The sequence below is a fragment of the Erinaceus europaeus genome, chromosome 13, assembly GCF_950295315.1.
Source record: "Erinaceus europaeus chromosome 13, mEriEur2.1, whole genome shotgun sequence".
NCBI lineage: Eukaryota > Metazoa > Chordata > Mammalia > Eulipotyphla > Erinaceidae > Erinaceus > Erinaceus europaeus.
Genome location: NC_080174.1, coordinates 78,945,522 through 78,965,243, shown reverse-complemented (window position 1 = coordinate 78,965,243; position 19,722 = coordinate 78,945,522). Strand labels below are relative to the sequence as shown.

The window sequence follows — 19,722 nt, the reverse complement described above, 5'->3', positions numbered from 1 at the left end:
CGCACCAAGTATTTCTAGAAACCACAGGTAACCAAATGCTTAGGGAACAAGGAGGATCTTCCTTCTCATGTCCTGGACATTTTTATAGTTGGAAAAGCCCTAGTGTCTCTGCTGCAGTGAGTGGACTGCTTCCCATGTGGCAAAGATTTGCTTGAAAATTTTAATTTTTTTTTTTTTTTGCCAGTGTGTTTTGTTCTCTTTGGAGTTAGGCCATCTAAAGGGAAGAAGTGAACTGATATTTACTGAACGATGCTATGATATGGTAGGCACAGAATGTGGTTCCTACAAGCTCATAGACATCTACTCTTCAGTACAATCTACATGAAAAAATAAAACAACCATATTGCTGTCTTTCAGAGGAAGAAAATGAGGTTCAGAGAAGTTGAAGCACCTTGCCTGATGTCATGGAGTGAGTGGCCTGCTCTTTCTATAACTAACTACACAGGAACACTCAGGAGCTCCCAAATTCTGTTATATTTTTCCTCTGTAATCTTGAGAATCACCTGTCACAGGCTTCTCTTAGCTTTTATTTGCAAGAAAACTAGAGCTAGGACAACACTCAAGGGCAGCAAAGGCCCTTTCTCCTCACCCACTGCCAGTGCAAGTGCCTTTTGACAGAAACAAATGCAAATGTGTTCTTTTCCTCATGCTGGGTGAGAGAGAGGAAGGAGGCAGCTTTGCCTGGAATGTGAACTATTTTATCTGATGCATTAATGAGTTGAGGAGAACCCAAAGCATTTAAAGGCAGATGCACTTTGCCATCTCTTGTCAGTCACAGGCTTCCCAAGGCAGAGGAATTTTAGGCCAAAGAAAAGGTCCTTTTGTCTGGAACTGTAACTGGTCCATAGTCAGAGACAAAGGGTCCAGTTTCAATCGGAATCCAAATAATGATTAACAGCCTTTTCATTCAACAGGCTGAAGGAGAAGAGTTTCCTAAGCAGAAATTTCTGTGAAGGCGCCACACTAACTGCTTCTGAGTCAGCTCAGGAATAGACATCCTGGGAGAGGGGCCACTTTCATAATGGCCTGAGCTTCTGTGGGGCCCAGTCAGGGCCAGGTCACTGGGCCTGTTCTGTTCTTGGGTTCTCATTCTCTGCGGGCTATGAGTCAGCCAAAGCTGCTTCCTTCTTTCCTCCTGCATCCAGGTAGGAAGTCTTTGTGGTTAATAGGAAGCTGAAAATGGGTAAGTCACAGACCAGATTTTAAGTCTGAATCTTATCTGAATCAGCAAACTGACTTTCCAAAAAAAAAAAAAAAATGCAGTTATTAAGTTATTTTTCTTCTGGGGAAATGTATATCTCGAGAAAAGGAATTCTGGTCTCTTATGTATCTATCACCTCTTTCTGACTCAGGATAGGCCACTTCCACAGGCTTTGCACAGTTGAAGTGAGGAATCATCACCAAATGGCTATAAAGACAGCAGAAAATTAAAATAAACAAATAAACACCCTAAATCAGCAACAGAATCCTGGCACTGGGAAAACAGCATAATGTTTAGGCAAAAAGACTTTCATGCCTGAAAGACTTACAATCCCTGGAACCTTCACAAACCAGAGTTGAGATGTGCTCGGGTTTAAGCAAAACAAACAAACAAACAGAAAACAAACAAACAAAAAAGCAATAAAGTACAGAGGACACTGGGTCTGGACAAACTTGCTTGACAAGTCTGGTTCTGCCTTGTCTGGCTGTTTAACTTTGAGAAGCTAGTTTAATTCTTTTCCCGGAAGTTTTTTTTTTTTTTTCTTTTCTTTTATAGAAAGAGAGGCTACACCATTTTTTGTTGTTGTTGTTTTGTTGTTTAACCTGTTCAAAGGATGTGAAGATTAAAAATGCTTATGGAGTGATCCATATGAACACACAAAACTGTCGTGACTGGTAGGCATTTCTTTATTTTTAAAACATTTAAAAAAATATTTATTTATTCCCTTTTGTTGCCCTTGTTTTATTGTTGTAATTATTATTGACGTCATCATTGTTGGATAGGACAGAGAGAAATGGAGAGTCGGGGAAAACAGAGAAGGGGAGAGAAAGATAGACACCTGCAGACCTGCTTCCCTACTTGTGAAGCAACTCCCCTGCAGGTGGGGAGCTGGGGCCTCAAACCGGGATCCTTAGCTGGTCCTTCTTTTTCGAGCCACGTGTGCTTAACCTGCTGCGCCACTGCCGAACTCCCTGGTAGACATTTCTATACTTTACAGCCTAATTTTGTTGCTATCCTCTGGTTTGTGCCCCAGCTCAAATCTCTGAGACAGGGATTAGTAAATCAGGGCTCAACCATTAATCTGGCCTATTATCTTTGCTATAGCTTTCATTTGCAAGAAACTGCACCTCCTGGTGGGGGAAGGGATATGTGACTTAGAGCTGGGGCAGAGACTGTCAGAGGTAAGATACCCAGGGCCTGGGGAACTGCAAGAGATCATGATGAATAGAGGCCAGTGAGGGATGGGCTCTCAGCAAGATCAAGTTGGAACTGTGAGAAAGTTTCATCCTCTCCTGCTTCTTTGCCTTTGCCCTACCATGGTTCCTGACCATAAAGGGATGGATCTGGGAAACATTGGTGTCCAGGAATTACTGAGGCAAACTGGAGCAAGAGAGGTGAGGGCACTGAGACAGAGAAATACAAGTCAAGGCCAGGTGGTGGCACACCTGGCTAAGTGCACACATTATAGTGCGCAAGGACCCAGGTCCAAGCCCCTGGTCCCCACCTGCAAGGGGAAAGCTTCACAAGTGGTGAAGCAGGACTGTAGGTGTCTTTCTGTCTCTCTCTCTTCTCAATTTATCTCCATCTCTACCCAATAACAAATAAATAAATAAATAAAATAAAGAGAAATCCAAGTCAGACTATGTGATAGGGGCAAATGTCCTGCTCACAGAAGTCTTCTTTGGGGTTCAGGTGTCTGTACTCTGGGTCCTGCCTCCTCTGCTGCTACCTACTAGTATCATAGAGGAATCACTCCTTTCCTCAGGGTTCTCTTTATCTGTATCATGATTTCTTTTTTTTTTAATTTTTTAAAAATATTTATTTATTTATTCCCTTTTGTTGTCCTTGTTGTTTTATTGTTGTAGTTATTATTGATGTCATCGTTGTTGGATAGGACAGAGAGAAATGGAGAGAGGAGGGGAAGACAGAGAGGGGGAGTGAAAGACGGACACCTGCAGACCTGCTTCACCGCCTGTGAAGCGACTCCCCTGCAGGTGGGAAGCCAGGGGCTCAAACTGGGATCCTTCCTCCGGTGGTCCTTGTGCTTCGTGCCATGTGCGCTTAACCCACTGCGCTACCGCCCGACTCCCGATTTCTTTTTTTTTTAATTTCTATCCCAGCCTTTTTGTTTTTTAAATGTTTAAAAATATTTCATTTATTTATTCATTGGATAGAGACAGTGAGAAGCTGAGAACTGGAAGGGGGAGATAAAGAGGGTGGAGAGAAAAAAGAAATAACCCTAGCATGGCTTCACTACTTGTGAAGATTTCCCCCTGCAGGTGCGGACTGGGAGTTTGAACCTGGATCTTTGTACAGTATAACATGTGTGTTCAACCAGGTATGTCATTACCCAGCCCCTGTATCATGGTTTCTGATCCTGATGAGCAGGGAAAGAATCAGAAGTTCAGGGTCTTACTACTCAAATCCCCACAGCCCAACCCAGAGATCTCACAGACGCTAATTTTTTAATCTTTCTCCACACCTGCTTCCTTACTGCCTCCTCCAGTTCCTTTGATCTGTGACACCACAGCTCCAAGCCAGGGGGAAAGTGTCCCATTCTGTTTCAGAACACCTACAACACACTATTTAACATGTCTGTTTCACCATTTGCCTTCTTCAAAAAGATACTGAACTCCTCGGCATGGGGAGAGCAAGATGGTCTTCAGTTCCCCACCATGTATGGATCAGAAGAGATATTAAAAAAAAAAAAAAAAAAACAGAAAACCTTTTGAGTGGTTGTTTGAACTAAGGTCTATCTCTTACTAACCTCTGGTTTCATTCCTTAGTATCTTTCACATAGAAGTCACTTTCCTCATCAATGACCTAACAGTTATCTTAAGAGAATACAACTTGATATAAGTACTATTCAAAATAATTTAGCACATTCTACCCGCTCCCCATTCGCTTGAAATGATTCTTGCTATACTCATCTGCTTCCAAGCCTGTGATAATGTTTTTTTTTTTCTAATATTTATTTATTTATTTCCCTTTTTGGTGCCCTTGTTTGTTTTATTGTTGTTATTGATGTCATCGTTGTTGGATAGGACAGAGAGAAATGGAGAGAGGAGGGGAAGACAGAGAGGGGGAGAGAAAGACAGACACCTGCAGACCTGCTTCACCACCAGTGAAGAGACTCCCCTGCAGGTGGGGAGCTGGGAGATCGAACCGGGATTCTTACGCCAGTCCTTGCACTTTGCGCCACGCGTGCTTAACCCGCTTCACTACCGCCCGACTCCCTGTGATAATGTTTTATCATCATTTCCTTCATCCTCTGACTTACCTGTAATGTCTGCATGCATTTGCACAAAGAGGGGGTTCTTGCTTAGGCCTCCACAGAGGAAGAGCGTGCTGATAGAGTGGCCTGCTGCCTCCATGGCCTCCACAATGAGGCGGGTTCCAAACTTAAAAGGAAAAAGAGGAGAAGCCATCACCACAGTAGCAAAAGTGAGTGCTTCAGCACAATGAAAAGTGTTTTGGCAGTGGCAGATACTCCACTAAGTGCCTCACCTATCCCACCTTAAAATACTGAGACTCAGATTATGTTGCCTTTGATCACACCATTATGTAGCAGAATGGAAATTCCCTCTCTCTCTCTCTCTCTCTATTTATTTATTCCCTTTTGTTGCCCTTGTTGTTTTATTGTTGTAGTTATTATTGTTGTAGTTGTTGTTAGATAAGACAGAGAGAAATGGAGAGAGGAGGGGAAGACAGATAGGGGGAGAGAAAGATAGACACCTGCAGACCTGCTTCACTGCCTGTGAAGTGACTCCACTGCAGGTGGAGAGCCGGGGCTGGAACCAGGATCCTTACTCAGGTCCTTGAGCTTGGTGCCACCTGCACTTAACCTGCTGCGCTACCACTGGACTGGAAATTCTCTTTTTTCTTTATTTTATTTCCACCAGGGTTATCACTTGAACTCGGTGCAAGCATGAAGACTCACTCCATCACTCCAGGCAACCCTTTTTTATTTCTTTACTTGATAGGACAGAGAGAAATTGAGAGGGGAGAGAAAGATACAGAGGGAGAGAGAAAGCACATACCTGTAGTCATACTGCACTACTCCCAAAGCCCCCCCACCCCCACCAGGAGAGAACTGGGGTCTTGAGGCAGGTTCGGGCACATGGTAATATATGTGCTCAACTGTGTGTGCCATCGTCTGGCAACCTCCTCAGAGTAGAAATTCCTACTTAGACCAGACTGAGACCCAAATCCTTGGAATTACCCCACTGCATTGGATCGACCTTCTTGTGGTGCATCCCGTGAGTCCCCATTCATTGGGGAAACTGAGGATCCTTTCTAGCCGACTGAATCCACATGGATCCCAGTCACTTTCAAAGCCAGCAACAAGCAGCTCCTGACAGCTTTCAACCTGACCTGTTGACTGGCTACGGAAGAAGGGCAAACGCTAGAAGAAGAAGAAGTAGTCACAACACTGACAACAACTGGCAATGCTAATAAGATTAATATCAGCACAGTTCATTCAAACAAATATTTGGTGAGTGTTTATCATGGCCCAGACTCTCTATGTGGTATTGGAAAGGAAGTGATTGGTAGCGCTGTTCTGAAAATAAAGGTTAGTGATGATTGGGTCACCCTTTCTTCTCTCAGTAGGAATTAATGAGGTTTATTCTTTTTAAAAATATTTTCTTATATTTATTTATTTATTTTCCCTTTTGTGACCCTTTTTTTTATTGTTGTTGTTATTGATCTAGTCATTCTTAGATAGGACAGAAAGAAATGGAGAGAGGAGGGGATGGAAGACAGAGGGGGAGAGAAAGATAGACACCTTCAGGCCTGCTTCACCACCTGTGAAGCAACTCCCCAGCAGGAGGGGAGCCGGGGGCTCAAACTGAGATCCTTAGGCCAGTTCTTGCACTTTGCGCCACATGCGCTTAATCCACTGTGCTACCACCTGACTCCCAAGGAGGTTTATTCTTTGATTAAAAGATGTACCGCCATATTCTGCAGCAGAAACATGGGAACAAGAGACATAATTATATATGGAAAGTGAGATATAAATTTTCAGACTAGCACAAAGCTAAAAATGGCGTTTGTTGCCACCTGTCATTTTCTAGTAAGATTTTCAGAGCAAGAATCCCTCTTAAAGTGCCTTTAAGGATCTGGGGCATGTATATCTAAGCCTTGGGAGAACTATGGTGGTTATTTTTGGAGGGGCTGGGGTACATAATTTTGGTGGTATGGAAATATACCTTTATTATCTGATAATTTTGAATTCATTGTTAATGACTAATAAAATATAAAGAATAAATAAAATAAAAACAAAAAAGGATGTGGGGTAGCTCAGAAATCACATTCTTTGGTTGACTCAGTATCTTCCAAAATTTTTATTTTGGCCCTTATGTCTTCATACCTTCCTAAGACAAGTGACCTTGTCCTTGTCTTGCTAAGTTTATTGAAGTGGGTATAAAAATGGCTGGTGCCTGAGAGAACACTACTATGCATTATAGTATGAGGTGAATTTTTTTTTTGTCTCCAGGGTTATTGCTGGGGCTCAGTGCTGGCACTACAAATCCACTTCTCCTGGTGGCTATTTTTTTTAATTGGATAGGATAGAGAGAGAAATTGAGTGGGGGAGGGGAAGTAGAGAGGGGGAGATAAGGACAAACACCTGCAGACCTGCTTCACCACTTGTGAAGTGAGGAGCCAGGGTTTTTAACCCAATTCTTTACACTTCATACTATGTGAGCTTAACCCTGTGTGCCACTGCCTGACCACCATGATTTTTTTCTTTTTCAAATTTACTGTGCTCATGCATATGTGTAAGAGAGGTCAGATCACTTGATCATATATGCCTCAAGGGATTCAGTTGGAAGCCAAGTGCTTATACATCATATACCTTAAGCATTGAGATGTCTTCCTGGCTAGGATGTAAATGTTAATGTACAATATTTTGCTTATAGCTAGCATATTTGGATATCGAAAAGTCATAACTTAGTTGGAAGTACAATAGGTATAAACTCAGAAATCATGCTTTATTTTGAATAAGAATGAAAAAGATGAACTGTGATGTGAACTTAGGAAGTGGTTACATGCTTGAGAAATGGGAACTGGAGAGAAATGAATAAGAGGTTTTTTTTTTTTTTTTCCTCCAGGGTTATTGCTGGGCTCGGTGCCTGCATCATGAATCCATCGCTCCCGGAGGCCATTTTTCCCCCTTTTGTTGCCCTTGTTGTTGTAGCCTCATTGTGGTTATTATTATTACCATTGTTGATGTTGTTCATTGTTGGATAGGACAGAGAGAAATGGAGAGAGGAGGGGAAGACAGAGAAGGGGAGAGAAAGATAGACACCTGTAGACCTGCTTCACCGCCTGTGAAGCGACTCCCCTGCAGGTGGGGAGCCGGGGGCTCGAACCAGGATCCTTACGCCAGTCCTTGCGCTTTGCGCCATGTGCGCTTAACCCACTGCACCACTGCCCAACCCCCATGAATAAGAGTTTTTATGAGGGGCCAGGCAGTGGTGCATTTGGTTAAGTGCACACATTACCATACCCAATGACCCGGGTTTGAGCCCCCATTACCTGTCCGGAGGGGGGGGAGCTTTACAACTGGTGAAGCAGGTCTACAGGTGTCTATCTTTCCCCATATATGTCTTACCCCTCTCTCCAATTCTCTTTGTGCTATCAAATAAAATAGGGGGAAAAAAGGTTTGTTTGCTTTATTGGTCTTCAAGGTTATTGTAGTGGCTTCATTCTTCCATGTCTCCTGCTGGACACTTTAATGATTGATTTAGATAGGGGGTGAGAGAGGTAGAGACAGCACAGAAATGCTCCACTGCTCGTGAAGCCATTCTTGTGTAGGTCCTCCCATGTGGTGACTAGGAGCTTCGATCTGGTTCTTGTCTTTGTTTGTCTGTTTGTCTTGTTTTGTCTTCTTGTGCTAGCACTAGGAATCTACCACACCTGGCAGCTATCCCCCGCCCACTTTCTTGTTTTATTTGACAGGACAGAGAGAAATTGAGAGAGGAGGAGAGACAGAGAGGGAGATCGAAAGATAGACACCTGCAGACCTGTTTCACCACTCAGGAAGTGTCTTCCCTGCAGGTGGGCAGCAGGGGCTCACACGTGGGTCCATCTGTATGACAGTATGTATGCTTAACTGGTATACCACCACCTGGCCCCATGGCCCTTGTAAATCTGTGCTTTACTGGGTTAGCCATCCCTTAGCCCTATGAATAATTTTTTAACTATTTATTTTAAGAGAATGAATTGGACCCTAGCACAAGAATACGAGGTGCAGGAGACCAAACTAGGATATCACATATGCAGGGTCTGCACTCTACCACAGAGATGCAGAGTCAACTAGTGCCCTGGCCTTGGAAAAGATGACATCTCTCTCTGTCTCTTTCTCTTTCTCTCCCTCTCTTTCTTTGTGTATGTATGTGTTAGATGGAGAGAGAGAGAGAGAGAGAGAGAGAGAGAGAGAGAGAGAAAGGGAGAGAGAAGAGTGTCCCTTAAATGTTTAAAGAGTGCCCTGTGTGAGTGTACTCAGCAGAACATACATGTTATAATGAATAAGGACCCTGGTTCAAGCATCAGGTCCCTACCTGTGGGGATTTATGAGTGAGTGGGCAAGCAGCACTGCAGATGTCTTTTCTTTCTCTTCCCTATCTCTATCTCCTTCCCTCTCGATTTCCTCTGTCTGTATTCAACATAAAATAAAAACAAAATTAAAATAAGACATGCTTTAATAATGAGAAATTCTGAGATATGAAAAAGTCTCAGGTTTGGACAAAGGAGTAAGTTGCTGAGGCCAAGGGGAGGGTGGTCAAAGGAGATAAGGAGGTCTGGGAGGCCAAGAAGACAGGATTTGGGAAGGAGTCAAGAGGGAAGATGGAAGCAATGTGGGACAGATTTAGTCAAAGTGTGACAACAGTGCTGGGATTATTGCCCCAGTGCTCAGAGTCGTTTAGCAGAAAGGCATGCCCTATGAGAGGGCTCACCAAAGGATGGCCAGAGTAGTGGTTAGAGCGTTCCCCACATCCTCCAGGAGTGGGGTATAGGGCAAGGAATCCTCCTTTAACATGGCTGTTTTTCTTCCTGGGTCTCAGGGTAGCTCTGGGGTATCAGGGCCCCCCAGGGCATGAGAAATTCTGATTGCTATGGAATAAAAACAAGGGGAAGGAGAGCGTTCAAGAGCAAAAACAGCATTTCTAGCCCAGAGGTCAGCAGGGTTTGTTGAAGTTCTAGGTGGATCTGGTAGGAATATGGATTAGGTGAAACCTGGGTCTCTGAAGATAATCCACAGATGTAGTGTGTTAAACAGAAAATTAAAACATGTTGTGACATATAAGGCCAGATCCTGATTATTATATGTGGTTGATTACCCACAGATGTTCTTTCCTAATTTTTGGGGGGTGGGGTAGGGTGGAGTAGGGTGGAGTGTGTGTGTATGCTGGTGGTCATGAACTCTCTTATGAATATGATAAAAATTACTGAACTCTCCAGTGCAGTGTATACAATATCATTAGAAATCATTTCAGGTGCACAAATGCCTTCTATTCACCACAGGGCATTTGGTGTCTACAGGATCTAATTGATCCAGTCTTTCCTAGGGGCAGGAATCTGTATACACCAAGAGCATGGCTTTTTGAATTAAAAAAAATAATAATACAAAAGAAAACCCAAGACAGCATTGAGATAGTTTACCTACTTTTTATATCAAACCTGTTCCTAACCTTTCTAAGTCTCAATTACATTTTTTTTAAATCACAATAATGATACCTTAGTCATTCCTTTGAAAACTCTATGGCTTGTTAGACATGGTAATCCAAAAATACATCCTTAGACTTAATGACATATAATAATACTACTTTGCAAGGTTTCCACTACAGAGAAGAGTGTCCAGCACAGGGCAGGTACTTAGTGAGTTATTCAGGTTACAGGATAGGTGTGCACTACTCACAAGTTACATACTGTCACTGCCCCCTTAGAGCTGCATAATTTTCCTAAGCTAGTATAGAATGGAAGAGCCGCCTCTCAATAGGCATAGATATACCCTCAATATTGCTATTTTTACAACCAGAAATCCAGGACTCACATGATTAGCAGGCCAGAGACAAGAGCAGTGCAAAGCACATTCCCTGGGAAAAAGCAGGAAAGATCAGAACAAGAGGCAGTCCCTTGAGCTGTGACAGCCAGTCTCTCCCCGTGTGGCATTGTTGGCTGAAATTTCCCACTCGGGCTGGCGGTTAGTTCCAGGGCATTCCCTTTCGGTGTCCCAGGCTCCACTCTGAAATGCTCCACCCTCCTTAAACTGCCCGCCAAAGAGCTTTGTGCTAAAATGATTTTGTGCTCACCTTTCTGGAAAAATGTTTTCACAGAGAAATTTAAATTAAAATCAGGCTATTCCATTTGGAATGTACAGAGCCAAATGCAAATCAAGAGACTTCAAATGCAAATAGTACGTTTTAAGGGTCTATTCTGAAAAGGGAACTATAGATGAACGGGCTAGGGACAAACTGGGTTGCTTGACAGGTCTTTCAATTAACCATGATCAAGAGAAAATTTTTTTACTTCATGGATGGTTTCACACAGCTCCAAGTTAACTTCATTATAATATCTCTTTAATTTCATTTTATTCCTCTATAATAGCAACCACTGGTATTATTAAAAAAAAAGGAATCTGTTCAAGTTGAACTGATGAAAAAGAAACAGATGCCAGGGCCATATTCAGAGCCATTGAAACAAATTATTTTTTTCGAGTTGAACAACTTGTCAGGAAGATATCTGCTATCACAGGGAGATATCTGCTATCACAATGCTCCACAGAATGAGTATATCTGCCTGTAAGCTTAGTACATCACGATGCTTCTGCAAAACAGACTGAGTGCCTCAAAATTCAAGAGACTCTCTAATAAAGCCTTATCAAAAAACCAAAAATCTCTGTTTTAAATTGCTTTCCCTTCATGTTATTTTAAGGATCATTAAGACAATGGAAACAATAAATATGATAACTTTTAATATATGTGAGTCCCATTAAATACAAGATTGATTTTCCTAAGTGTGTGGTATTTGGGAAAATGTAGCTGGCGTTCCTCTCTTCCCTCTGCATTAAGTTTAACCTCATTGATACATTCCTGGACAACAGTGCTCTTGTCAGGAAGGAAGGAGACTTCTGTGAGACAACCCCAGTCAAATTGATGATGTTTTTTAAGATGTGTCAAGTAAAAAAATGTTCTTGGAAGTTCCTGAAAGCTTATTATGTCTCTTCAGCTTTTACTCATAGATGAAAAAGGAAAAAGAAAGGAAAGGAAGGCATGCTAGTATTTTGTAAAGAACAGAAATCCTGTCATGAGAAGGATAAAGGATTAAATAACAAGTCACTAGGCACTGATTGTTTGATCTTGGTACCTGGTTTGCCCTCTGTCTTTTTGAAGTGAGGACAATCCCATCTACTTACAAGGTAAGCATTCTAAACCAAGATAGGTAAGAAACTGTTTGGTGTCTAGCCCACATTATGGATGGCAGGTAACATTATCACTGTGTTTTAGTGTTCCTTGGCCCATACTGTCTGGTTTCTTTCTTCTTCTTCTTTTTTTTAATGCCATCCTCTTAGCACATGCACAGAAGGATGAGTACCCCATAGCTCCAATGTCCCAGGATATTCATTTCAATGCAAGTGGTTCATTCCACTGTGAGACCTTTAATACAAAATTTACACATCAAAAACTAACCTTTACTCAATATTTCATGTACTAGTCTTATTTCAGAAAGCCATGGGTTCAAATCCTGGCCCATTCACTTACCAGCTGTATGAAATGGAGAAAGTTAATTAGCATCACTGAGCCTTAATATTTCTAATCTGTGGAGTAGGGAATTATAATTTCTTTGTATGGTTGAGTAAGTAGGCAGATAATATACAGCACCTTGCCTTGTATATAATATCATTATCATCATTGTCACTGTATAGTAGGATCACTAAATAATAATACATTTTTTCTTCTCTTTCATCTGCTTCCATTATGACAGGTATCAGAATTGTCTGCTTTTAACCATAAATATCACAGGCTGATTTATTTCACTAAATGGATCATGATATTAAATCAATAAGACAGTTGCTTTGGGAAGATACAGTCAAGCTAGCCCATAGACTGAAAAAACTGTTTAATCACATTGACTGATTTTGAACTCCTATGTTATTGCATTAAAGATTATGTTTCTCTTAGTGGATGGGGGAGGGGAGAGCTACCTAATTTAAGGGCTGGGGAAACAGAATAGTGGTTATGTGTAAGACTTTAATACCTGAGATTCAAGCGTTGCAGTTTGGTTCAACTGCATTATCACTATAAACCAAAGCTCAGCAGTTGCTCTGGTAAAAATTTAAAAAATAAATAAATTAACAAACATTGCCTCCTGTTGGTTCTCATTCTTTTTTTAAATTATTTTTTTTATTTCTTTATTTATTGGATAGAGACAGCCAGAAATCAAGAGAAAGGGAGGTGATAGAGAGGGAGAGAGACAGAGAGACACCTGTAGCCCTGCTTCACCACTCCTAAAGCTTTCCCCCTGCAGGTGGGGACTAGGGCCTCTAAGCCGGGTTCCTGTGCACTGTAACACATGCGCTCAGCCAGGTGTGCCACTACCGGGCCCCGGTTCTCATTCTTTTTAAAGAGTAAATAAATCTTACTAGGCCAGTATTTGGAGGGTTACTATCAGCTCTAAGACCTGAAATATGTGACCCACTCCCTCAAATACATATTCTTTTTTAGATTTTCTTTTTAATATTCTATCTATCTATCTATCTATCTATCTATGTGGAATAGAGACAGAAATTGATATAATATGTATATATATTATTTTTATATATAGTCTCTCTATATATAATCTCTCTATATATATATGAAACTGAGCAAGTTAATTAGCATCACTGTGGCTTAATATTTCTAATCTGTGGAGTGGGGGATATATGGAGAGAGAGAGAGAGAGAGAGAGAGAGAGAGAAATACTGGTAGAACTGTTTCATAGCTTGTGAAACATCCCCTCTGCAGGTGAGGACCAGGGACTTGAACTCAAGTCCTTGTACATGGTAACGTGTGCTCAACCAGGTGTGTGACTGCCTAGCCTCTCATATGTTTATTCTAACAGTGTTTTGTGTATGATATCAAGATGCAGAACTTGCTTGTTCATGGATCATTTCTAAAGAATAAGATTCCTTACATAATAGTATGAGTTTCTGGGTATGTGTTTTCACATTTTATTGATTTTTCAGGTTAGGCATTCCTAACACTTAAGATTTAAATTCTCTTCCTCCTTCTTTAATTACCAAACTTCTCATTTAGGCAGATCACTAAACATTTTCACCTCTAAGGAATTATACTAGTTAAAGGGGCCCTGTCATGAATCCTTTTCTTTTCTTTTTTTTTCTTTCTTTCTTTCTTATTGGCACCAGGGTTGTTTCTGAGGCTCAGTGCCAGCACTATGAATCCATCACACCCATGGGCATTTTTTCCTTTCCTTCCCTCCTTCCTTCATTACTTGATAACAGAAAAAATGGGAAGGGGACGGGAGAGAAAGAGAGAGAGAGAGAGAGAGAGAGAGAGAGAGAGATGCCTGCAGACCTGCCTCACTGCTTGTGAAGCATCCCTCTTATGCTGCAGGTAGGGAGTGAGGGCTCAAATTTCAACCCAGGTTCTTGCACATGGTAAAAGCTACACCCAGTGGAGTGTGTTACTGCCCTGCCCTTGTAGTGAATTATGTTGCATAGTGATCAACAACATGTGTTTTATAAATTTGGGCATTCTTCACATTAAGTTTTTCTTAATGCAAGTATATATGACATCTGTCTACTTCTATTTCATTGAACACAGAAGACAAACTCGATAAATGACAAGTGTGAAAGACTTATAACTCTTTTGTAGCTGTGTAAGGTGATTAGTAAAGTAAGTAAAAACCTTCATCATTTCCTTCTGGACAGACAAGCAGCTCTTTCTGGCAAGTTCTATTTTAATTCAGAATCTCCACCCAAAAGCATATCATATATCTTGCAGGGTATGCAATCTAAGGTTTATTGCTAGCCTTACGTCTCTTTAAAAAAAGTAGCATCAAAATGTCTTACAGCAATGGCCTGAACTGTGGCCAGGTACAGAATGGCAAGATCATCCAGGTCCTGAGACAGTTTCAATCCGGTGACCTGTAGTGAGGAAGAAAAGAAAAGAAGATGGGGCCTAAAAGAGCTGTCATTGATAGAGACAGTTCCCATGAAACAAGTTCAAATGTGTTTACTTAGGGAAACAAGTTCATATGCAAATCCCCTTTCATCTGTTAGCTGAACGTGAAATGCCTGCTAACTTGTTTAATCTTTAGATCTGGGAAAAGCTATCCCTTTTTCCTGCTCAAAGAAAATGCCTGGTCTTGGATTAAACCACAACAAAACAAAGACCACAAAATTGTGTTTGGTACTTCTTCTCATGGAACTACACATTCTTTAACAAATTACTTCTTTAAAAAAAGGCCTTTCTTACCAAGCATGAAGAGGTGTGAAACAGTACCTCACTGTACCGACAGGTTTACAGTGCTTCATATTATTTACTGCATGTTGTTTACTGCAACAATAGTTTTCAAGTCCTTCTACTAAAATACTAATATTCTTTGGATTTCAGAAATGAATACTGAACTGTGGCATTCTAATAAAAGACTATCTTATTCAGAGTTATAATGTTGTCGGAATTCAGGGTAACAACATTCATGGTATATTTTGGGGAAAAATATAATTACTCTTATAAATGCTATACCTACTAGAGGATAATTTAAAATCTGTGACTTGTGAGAGAATTCCATTAAAGACAACTGGAAACAACATGCTTACACAGAATATGTCGATCTCTGAGAGATTCTAGAACTACACAGGACACTGGGTTTGAATGAATGCCTCCTGACTTATTCACAGTTCTACCCTCCTATTTCTCATTTATTAAGATGGCTCTCAGAATATTCCTGGGGGTGAAAAACCACTGGCTTCTTCAAGCCTATTCAGAATTTTGTGGGCATCATCACTGGAGTTCACTTTAAATTTTCATACAAAATTAATGCACATAACATATTTACTCAGGGCAAACAAGGGGCATTGTCCTGAGTGAAATGAGGCTACATGAATCGTGCACTAAAATGGGACAGCTAAGTAATCTTCCCAGGTCCTTGTTCTTCATCTCTCCAAGACCAGTTAATTACTCTCTCCAGATACCTTCTCCACTCCAACTCAACTCCATTAAGGACCACTACCAAGCAGCCACAGGGCAGAAATATGGTTCTGTTGTCCAAGCGAGAATCCTGGAGAAGTCTACCCTCCCTTCACATGTTTAGACTCCAAGTCTTTTGACATACATTTGATGTCCCAAATCTCTCTTGAATTCATTCTCTTCCATCTCATTTTCCTTTGTTTTCTTAATCCAGGTCACATTATGACCTTCCTGATTCCAAAAGAGGCCTGAGCCAAGCTTTTCTTTCTTTCTTTCTTTCTTTCTTTCTTTCTTTCTTTCTTTCTTTCTTTCTTTCTTTCTTTCTTTCTCTCTCTCTTTCTTTCTTTCTTTCTTTCTTTTTTCTTTCCTTCCTTCCTTCCTTCCCTCCTTCCCTCCCTCCCTCCTTCCTTCCTTCCTTCCTTCCTTCCTTCCTTCCTTTCTTTCTCTCTCCTTCTTTAAAAATATTTTTTAATATCTTTGGATAAAGACAGCCAGAAATTGAGCGGGAAGGGGGATATAGAGAGGGAGAGAGAGAGACACCTGCAGCATTGCTTCACCACTTGCAAAGTTTTCTTCCCGCAGGTGGGGACTGGGAGCTCAAACCTGGAACCTTGTGCACTGTAACATGTGCTTAACCAGGTGCACCACAGTTCAGCCCCTAATCTTCCCATTTATAACTGTGCCCTCCTTCCTTCCTTCCTTCCTTCCTTCCTTCCTTCCTTCCTTCCTTCCTTCCTTCCTTCTGTAGAGCTGAGATTGCTCTCAAATTCAGATCTGATCATGGTACCCTGAGTATAGAATTTATCTCCCCTCCAAGTGGAACTGATATCTTTGTACTGTGTGATTTTTTTCAAGACTGGCCTTTCTCTTTCAACATCCTATGCTAATTGAATATACCCCCTCTTTCTCTGAAATAAAATTATTATTATTATTGCCAGGATAAAAGAAATCCTTTTAAAAATATTACTGGGCAAACAGATGAGAAAAACAACTTTGATTTGAACATGAGAGCATGGAAGGTTTAAATGAGAGACCAGAGAGCAACTCTGGAGAGGCATTTAAGTCAATGCTTCTGAAGAAGCATTTCCAAGGCCTAAATGTCAGGAATGTGGGGATTAAACAGAATCTGAAAATACTGACATTGTAGAGGGGGTTATTTACAGAGGAGGGCATAATTTACCTGGAAAGGCCTAGAGAATGTAAAGTAGAACTTGAGTATCCTGACAGGCTTATATTATTGACCACAGCATCACCAAGGCCTACTACTACACCTGGCACATATTAAATATAAAGTTACCACCTGTTGAACCTGTGGATTTGTGACAGTTCAGCACTCTCTTCCTCTTTTGTACACCACTTCATCTCCTAATATAGTGCTTTTCAATGCCCAATCCTACAACAGGCAGATGATATTTACTGCTTGGGCTCACTAGATATTCAGAGGAGAGGGGACATTTCTTCCAAGCACCAGGACAGAATACTGGAAGACGAGTTCTCCTTTCTCACACTAGACTCTCGTCCATGCTAACCTCCATACCTACCCTTCCTCAGGAGAGGTATGGCTCATGTAAGATTGAGATAAATGTCATGTTAGCTCATATGAAACTATTGTGTGAATTAGAAAAAAAAAAAATATCCCCTCCAAGTGGACCAAAAGCAAAAGTCATCCCATGTGGAAATATTAATTACAAAAAGGGGCACAGAGGATAGGGTTCTAATGGTCCAAGGCTCCCTTGGTCGGTCGAGTATTTTGCGTGAGTAACCAGCAATGTGGCAGGCAGGGGTCTGGGGGTAAAGATCACTAGTCACGCATAATCTCTCTTTTTGTATTGGTCTGGCTTCAACAGCACCTCTGTTACTGGCCTGTTAGGGAAGCAGACGGGGTCAGTGCTTCAAGCTCTTCTCCAAAGCCAGGCTTCCTCAGGTTTCCTCTCACCAATCAGTCATGAGATATGAAATCAGTGGTGTGAATCAGGCCATGATACATCTGCTTGGCAGAACGAAAGGTGGGACTGAAGACCAGCCTTGTCTAAAGCTTGATGGGGTGGGGGAAGAAATTTGCCATCATATATAAAATGCAATGCCTTATTAATTTATTAGGAACTCTGATGCTTTGTATAATATTATTACTGAAACTGGTTCTGATATCCTTCTAATCAGTAAGAATCCATAAAAAGAAAGAGCTGTAACATCACTAGATCTAGCTTCTTAGTCCCACAAAATATTCATGAGAACTTCCAAATATTATTGATATTCAAACAAAAACTTATCATGGACCCTTTTTTAAATTTCTTGTGCCTAGAGAGATCAGAAATTGAGAGAGAGGGGCTGGGTGGTGGAGCACCTAGCTGAGTGCACATGTTACAATATGCAAGAACGTGGGTTCGAGCACCCAGTCCCCACCTACTGTGGAAAGCTTCGTGAGCTGTGAAGCAGTATTACAGGTATCTCTTTGTCTCTCTCCTTCTCTATCACCCTCTTCCCTCTCAATTTCTGGGTGTCTCCATCCAATAAATAAATAAAGATAATTTAAAAAATTAAACAAAATGTTAGAAGTTTTAAAAAAATAGAGAAATAAAGAAAAATTGGAGAATGAGATAATGGAGGGAAATTTAACTTTTTTCTTTTTTTTGCCTCCAGGGTTATGGTTGGGGCTCAGTACCTGCACTACAAATCCACTCCTCCTGGTAGCCATATTTTCCCATTATTGTTGGTGGTGCTGTTATTATTATTGTTGTTGGATAGGTCAGAGAGAAATTGAGAGAGAAGGGAAAGACAGAGAGGGAGAGAGAAAGATAAACACCTGCTGAGCTAGCTGCTTCACTGCTTGTGAAGCGACTCCCCTGCAGGTGGGGAGCTGGGGGTCTCTAGTCAGGATCCTTGCATGGGTCCCTGTGTTTCCCACTATGTCTGCTTAAACAGGTGCGCCACCACCCGGCCCTGAAATGTAACTTTTGAACTTGCTCATACCTAGGCAGAAAGGACACAGGATATGTGGCATATATTTCCTTTTTCTTACTAATAAGGAAAAAAAAGTATTCTTCAAGAGAACAAGATTATTCCAGAATAGCCTTATAAAGGGATTTATTACATGAGTTACTGCATAGAAGGTACTGAGTATCAGAAGGGGGAAAAGCAAGTGTAGCTTTAATACCATTGCCAACATTTGCTGGGTACTACCACCAAGGTCATGGAGCTGAAATGTGACTCGATGAAAGACATTTTTCTTTGATCTGTGAAGTCACTATGGTCTGGGTTCCCTGCTTTCTTGAAAGTTTACCCATGCTAAGTAGCTGGAGACAATGGAAGAGAAGACATCATTCTGTTCGTCTGATTCTCTCTCTCAATTGCCAAGGATGTCAACCCTGTGTTAACAAAAGTCCAGTGGCGGTCACTCCAAGATGGAACCATGTAAGCAGTTCCTGCATTTGGATTTCTGCATTTAAAGGCTGACTACTTCTACCAATAAGAGGAAGTGGAAAGGAAGCATAAGTGGAAGGAGTGAATTTACAGATATGCATGTGTCTATTTTGAATGTCTGAATGAGACAGTAAAATGGTGGGATAGCCCCACAAGAAACTGGCAGTGGTAAGTACATCTTATTCATTTGGCTGTTGTGTAACCAAGTGAACTGTAAGAGGAAACATAATTAACATTTAGAAATGTGTGAAAGCTGCATCTGAAGGTCAAGCAATGAACAGCTACTGATAATCTCAACATCTCCATCTGCGGGCCTTTGTTCTTTCCCTTTAGTTACCTCCTGAGTATTCCTAGTGGATGCCTATTTGACTGACGCCTCCTCTTTTATCATTATATTCTACCTTGGGAAGAACTCCTATTCATAATATGACCCTCCTGGTTTATACTGGTTTTGAGTATTTATGGAAGATAGACAATACTAAGAATGATGACTGATGTGCGATTTTAATTTATTTTTTTATGAGTGAGACAAGAAGAGAGCTGAGCACTGCCTTATTTTATGTGGTGCCCAACACATGCATGACAAGTCCTCTATACCTAAGTCACCTCACACATCTGTGAAATGGTTTTAAAAGACACTACAATGAAAGAGAAACATGGCAGACACATTGGAAACAGAATGTGGTGTATGAGAAACACAAATATCTAGGTTTGTTTTTTTTATCACCCCCCAAAATGCCAGCAGTCTTGGTTTGAACTAATAGGTCCTAACACTATAAGCCTCAGTTTCTCTGCTCTCCGTAATAGGACAACAGTCATTGCTCAGCTCTCTAGCTGGTGGTTCATGTCGGGTGACCACAAGGCTGGTGAACACCGCTTGCTCTAGGTCTAAAGCACAGTTCTACC

General features: G+C 41.2%; 1 protein-coding gene across 18 annotated transcripts in view; it reads right to left on the bottom strand.

Moving 5' to 3' along the window:
• FGGY (FGGY carbohydrate kinase domain containing) overlaps nt 1-19,722 on the bottom strand; it is a 463,518-nt gene that overhangs the window by 104,805 nt on the left and 338,991 nt on the right. For 17 of the 18 annotated variants that reach the window (XM_060206288.1, XM_060206298.1, XM_060206302.1 and 14 more), the window contains 2 exons: nt 14,277-14,351; nt 4,482-4,602 (listed from right to left, as the gene is read on the bottom strand). In XM_060206288.1, the coding sequence (XP_060062271.1) occupies nt 4,482-4,602; nt 14,277-14,351 (196 nt within the window). The remainder of the gene's footprint in view (nt 1-4,481; nt 4,603-14,276; nt 14,352-19,722) is intronic. The other variant, XM_060206293.1, reaches the window with a different exon arrangement.